Here is a 4,948-nt window from a genome sequence, read left to right as displayed (position 1 = left end):
TGAAACCTGTCCATTTTTCGTACCTTCATATCTATAATCTAAAAACTTCTTACCTCTGTGCCTTCTGTACTTCTCGGCTCAAGCAAGAGCCACAGTGACTGGAACAACAGGAGAACGCCACCAACATCAATCAAGCAAGCAATTTGAATAGGGATTATGAACAGGCCCTTACCTTGGCTTTACCCGTTCGATTGATTGTTCTAAAGTCGAAGTCGTTTCGTTAAGTCGAATTGAAAGGTAGGTTTTGTCAGTGATTAAATGGAAAGGGGGAGTGGTTCGGGCCCACTCTTGAAGTTTTAGGCTAATTAAAAGCCGAAACAAAGGCAAAATATCGGCATGTAACTGAGAAAGATGGGATTCGGTCAACAAACAAAGGAAATTAAAACACTCCCTTCTTTCTTTTCTGTCGACAATGATGAAAACCAGATCGAACTCTAAAGGAAAGCCTTTGACTTCATTGTTCAAGAGCTTGAACATGGGTTGAGTTCATACATTTTGAATGCTTTCCTATTCAAGACATACTACTAATTCCTTTGAAGCTACTACCACTACCGAAGCTGGCTTGCTTGTTTTGGTTACCGGTTGGGGTTTTGAAACCAGAGAAAGAAGGAAGATCCGGTTGGACTTGCTAGCGATGGGAGATTAGTCACCGGAAGACTTGCTCCTTCAAAATATGGTGGCTAAGACGGGTGACCTATTTCAACATATTCCGATTGTGATACAATTCCATTGCCCGCTCCTATTCATGTTCGTGCTTACTTGTATGCGTCAATAAAGAAGGACTCCTATCCGGGGTCTGAAACTCGGTCTGCTTGCTCCTACAAAAGCTCATACGGGGTGTCTCCTATTCCTCTCCCGATACGAGTTATTTCCTGACCGTTCCCTCGTGCTTGTTTCAGGAAGCATTTCGGTCACACCAGTAAGTATATAGATTATTTGACAGATGACAAAGAGTGATTTACCGACGAAAAGAGGTCAAGCCGATAGGACCTACTCGAACAATCGCCCTACTCGATCAAGCCGATTAGCAAGTCGACCAACTCGTTCACATTCATTCGACCTACTCTTAAGATAAGACTGTTCCCCCTTTAGCTTCTTTAGTCAATTCTAATAGCTCACTCTTAGTTGACCGTTCCGCTGGGGATTCCACTCAAAGAGGAAGCCCTGCGCTGCACTCTAGTGTTGAATTTCTTGATCGACGAAACGAGTTATTGCCATTTCATTTTTACGGAGGAAACGAACAGACTTTAGTTGACGGAAAGGAAATGTATATTGATACGTTCAATTGAGTCCCGTTCTCTATTCCTATTGCTTTGGGTGGTCGTATTGTTGCCGGTTTAGGATGCTCTGGCTAATATGACTATGTTGTTTCCTCTTACTGGTCATCATACCTATTAGTAGAGCGAGGGGAGTGGGAAAAGGACATACGAGTACGTGAAGGGAAGAGAGTTGGGACGGAGACGAATCCAAGCCAATGAGGTTACGAACGAGTTGGAGAGCCTGTTGACGGTGACTTTGAGTGCTATTCCCGCTTCAGTGGGGATTGCTTTCTCGATGGGAATTGGTAATACTTGGTCTTGGTCTTTGAGGAAGCGGTGGCAAAGGATGGGTGGAGATTAGGGTATAGTCAGGATATTCCACTAGAAAGGGAAACCCATTTTGAGTTCATTTTCAAAAGTGGTTTGGCTTTGCATTCAAGGCTGTTTACGGAAAGAGAAATCGTCTTGCTTATGTGCGGATTGAGTGTGTGGTAGCTGCTTCTGACCGAATCGCTCTTTGTTTCACCAAATATTTCTATTATAGATTATTTTATATTATATATATAGTTCACATTCTTCAGGAAGTCGTGATTTTATTTCGTTAGTGTAACTGGAAAAACGTAGATAAGGAGCTAAGGAAACAAAGCGCCCTTCTCTACCAACATGAAGCTCGTTGCTAGGATCGACCGAATGTAATAACGTAAACGAATTGTACACTCATTTTTTTGTTTTTTCTTTTTGAGTTGCTTCTAATGAAAGCAGATATATAGAAAGTGTGCAGTGGGAGATCTTTATAGGTAGCCAGGCTGCTTTACTTAACTCGACTCAAGCTTTACTTAGCCCAAAGACTCCCATGTCTTTCTTGGTTGGACCAACCCAACCGGTGATTTCTGACAAGTCTTTCTTCATTTTTAGAGCAAGAAGCGGAACTACAAAAAAGCTTTCTTTATCTTTATGGATAACCAATTCATTTTCAAATATAGTTGGGAGACTTTCCCCAAGAAATGGGTAAAAAAAATGGAAAGATCAGAACATGGGAATAGATCTGATACCAATACGGACTACCCATTTCAATTGTTGTGCTTTCTTAAATTGCATACCTATACAAGGGTTCAAGTTTCGATCGATATTTGTGGAGTGGATTATCCCTCTCGAAAACGAAGATTTGAAGGGATCTATAATTTACTGAGTACTCGGTATAACTCACGCATTCGTGTACAAACCAGTGCAGACGAAGTAACACGAATATCTCCAGTAGTCAGTCTATTTCCATCAGCCGGCCGGTGGGAGCGAGAAGTTTTGGATATGTTTGGTGTTTCTTCCATCAATCATCCGGATCTACGCCGTATATCAACAGATTATGGTTTCGAGGGTCATCCATTACGAAAAGACCTTCCTCTGAGTGGATATGTGGAAGTACGCTATGATGATCTAGAGAAACGTGTGGTTTCTGAACCCATTGAGATGACCCAAGAATTTCGCTATTTCGATTTTGCTAGTCCTTGGGAACAGCATAGCGACGGATAATTCAATCAGAATAGGTCCAGTCCAGGGGACAAATCAATAGGAAATGCTATTTGCTTTGGTTGAATAAGAAGAAACTTCTATGAAATGAAAGAGTTTCGCGGGAATTGTCTTGATCGTCGGATATCATTGAGAAATAGGAAGAAGTGTTATCGAACGATTTCCTGCAATTCTTCCCAGTATGGAATGAGTAAAGAATCAAGCTACAAGTCTCGATCTATACAAAACGCACTGGGATTTTGTCTTTCTTTCGGTTTCATTGATAGCAGAAGAGCCTTACTCTATAGGGGCGCTAGCGCTTTACTAATATAATAGAAAGGAAAGGGGCCTGAAAAACGAACGTAATAGGCTGCTACTCTAGGCGCGCTTCGCTTTTTCAAGCTCCGCCCCTGCAAGAAAACGGTCTGCGCTAACGCGCCTTCTATTTTTTAGTAAAGCAACCTTTCGCGCTAGGCGCTCACGCTTTTTGTCTGGGTGGAAGCTGGCGGCAGGGCTTGCAACACCGGATACACGGAATTGGGATCTCTCTCGCATGCAACTATTTCTATCGGGAAAGCCTCGCTTATTCAAAGGGCTGATTATTTAGTTCCCTTTTTGCTCATAAGTAAGTGAGCGTTGGTAGGAGCGGCGGGATGATGAGTATATAAATCAATAAAGACCAAAAAAAGAAGAAATGGCAAGAGAAATTTGATATCGATGGAGGAAATAACGATGTGGAAAACAGGGCAGGGATTCTCTACAATGACCATCGTAGACCAATTGAAAGGGATGTAGCGCAGCTTGGTAGCGCCTTTGTTTTGGGTACAAAATGTCACGGGTTCCAATCCTGTCATTCCTACCTATTACTTCTCCTCTGGGCAGTAACGAGGGATCCATTGAGATCGATTCAAATTGAGGACATAAAAAAGCTTTCATTTAATGAAACTATATGCATGCAAGATGTAGTGGGGGTACAAAAAGAATCCTTTTCTTTACAGTCGTTATCTACTGTGATAAGAAAGCGCTCTTAGTTCAGTTCGGTAGAACGTGGGTCTCCAAAACCCGATGTCGTAGGTTCAAATCCTACAGAGCGTGATTCCGTTCTTGTTAGGTCTAATTACAATGAAAGAACTTCACTAACTTGAACAGCAACCTGAATTTGACCTCCTGCGGATTAAAGAAAGGAGGAAGTAAAAAAAAGAGACCTATTACCAGTGTGATTTCTCGATGAGGTGCAACAAAGTAAGATCTAGGTGAGGTTGAGTGCTTTCTTCCATCGACCCGAGCTCTTTGGATTGATCACTTGTCAAGGACAGCCCGGAATTCCCGCTTACTGTCCAGCAACGGAGCCATAGACAGTAAGTCATATCATCGGGCAACTCCATCGACGACAAGGTCTCATGGGTCTTGGTCGGGGGCTTCGACGACCTATAGAGAACGGGGTGGCTCTCAAACTGAAACACATGTGGTAGGGTCTCTCTTTGTGTGCATACCAACCCGAGTTGGATCAATGAGGATGGTGTGATCTGACCTCTCAATCGTGGGTTTCCCCATCCGAGGACCCCCTCGCCTTTGTCTTTCCTTTCGGCAGAGAAGAAGACGGAAAAACAGAAGGGGATATTGGTTTTAGAAACTCAAAGGAGGACGGGCATGACAGAGTTTGGCAAGAATAAAACCTTCCTTTTCGAAGACTACGAGCTGTCCACCTTCATTACCTAAAATGAAGAAAAATCACCCCGGTCAAGCGCAATCTGAGATCCCTCTTCGATAGACATGAACCAGGTGCGTTAGCCTTTCTGTTTTGTCAGCTGATCCTACGAGCTTTCATAGAAAGCCTATATATTATAGCGCGTACAAGGACAAGTGGTGGGAAATCTTCTCTGCGCTCTTTGACCTACCATAGATCCTTAGTGGTGGACCGATCGACCCTTCCATTCAAGCCCTATCGTCAAAGCCAACTCTCTAAAAGGGCTCTTTTGGTGCAATGAGAGAGGTACTTTCACATCAGTGGGTTCCAAACCTCAAGCAGTAGGGCGACAATCCTGAGCTTCGTCAATAGGCGTCCAATCCTAGGGAAAAAGGTTCGGTGAGGGGGGGCGGTGCCGCGGAATGCGTCGCGCTTGGTGATGCAGTACACCGAGCGCCACCCCCGGTTGTGCATGCGGTACTCCGTCACCGAGCCGTAG

The 4,948-nt window shown here is 43.7% G+C and overlaps 1 protein-coding gene and 1 non-coding gene across 2 annotated transcripts; both read left to right on the top strand.

The window, feature by feature from the left end:
• The first annotated feature begins 1,917 nt into the window (after positions 1–1,917).
• On the top strand, positions 1,918–3,926 carry LOC133818119 (NADH dehydrogenase [ubiquinone] iron-sulfur protein 3). The gene has a single exon (XM_062250828.1). The coding sequence runs from the start codon at positions 2,214–2,216 to the stop codon at positions 2,784–2,786; it is 573 nt and encodes a 190-aa protein (XP_062106812.1). The 5' UTR covers positions 1,918–2,213; the 3' UTR covers positions 2,787–3,926.
• Positions 3,784–3,857, top strand: TRNAW-CCA (transfer RNA tryptophan (anticodon CCA)). Its single transcript has one exon. It is a non-coding gene; the product is annotated as a tRNA-Trp (tRNA).
• Positions 3,927–4,948: the final 1,022 nt, after the last annotated feature.

Source organism: Humulus lupulus, chromosome 2 (assembly GCF_963169125.1).
Source record: "Humulus lupulus chromosome 2, drHumLupu1.1, whole genome shotgun sequence".
Classification (NCBI taxonomy): domain Eukaryota; kingdom Viridiplantae; phylum Streptophyta; class Magnoliopsida; order Rosales; family Cannabaceae; genus Humulus; species Humulus lupulus.
The sequence above is the reverse complement of the archived record's forward strand: the minus strand, read 5'-3'. Positions and strand labels throughout refer to the sequence as shown.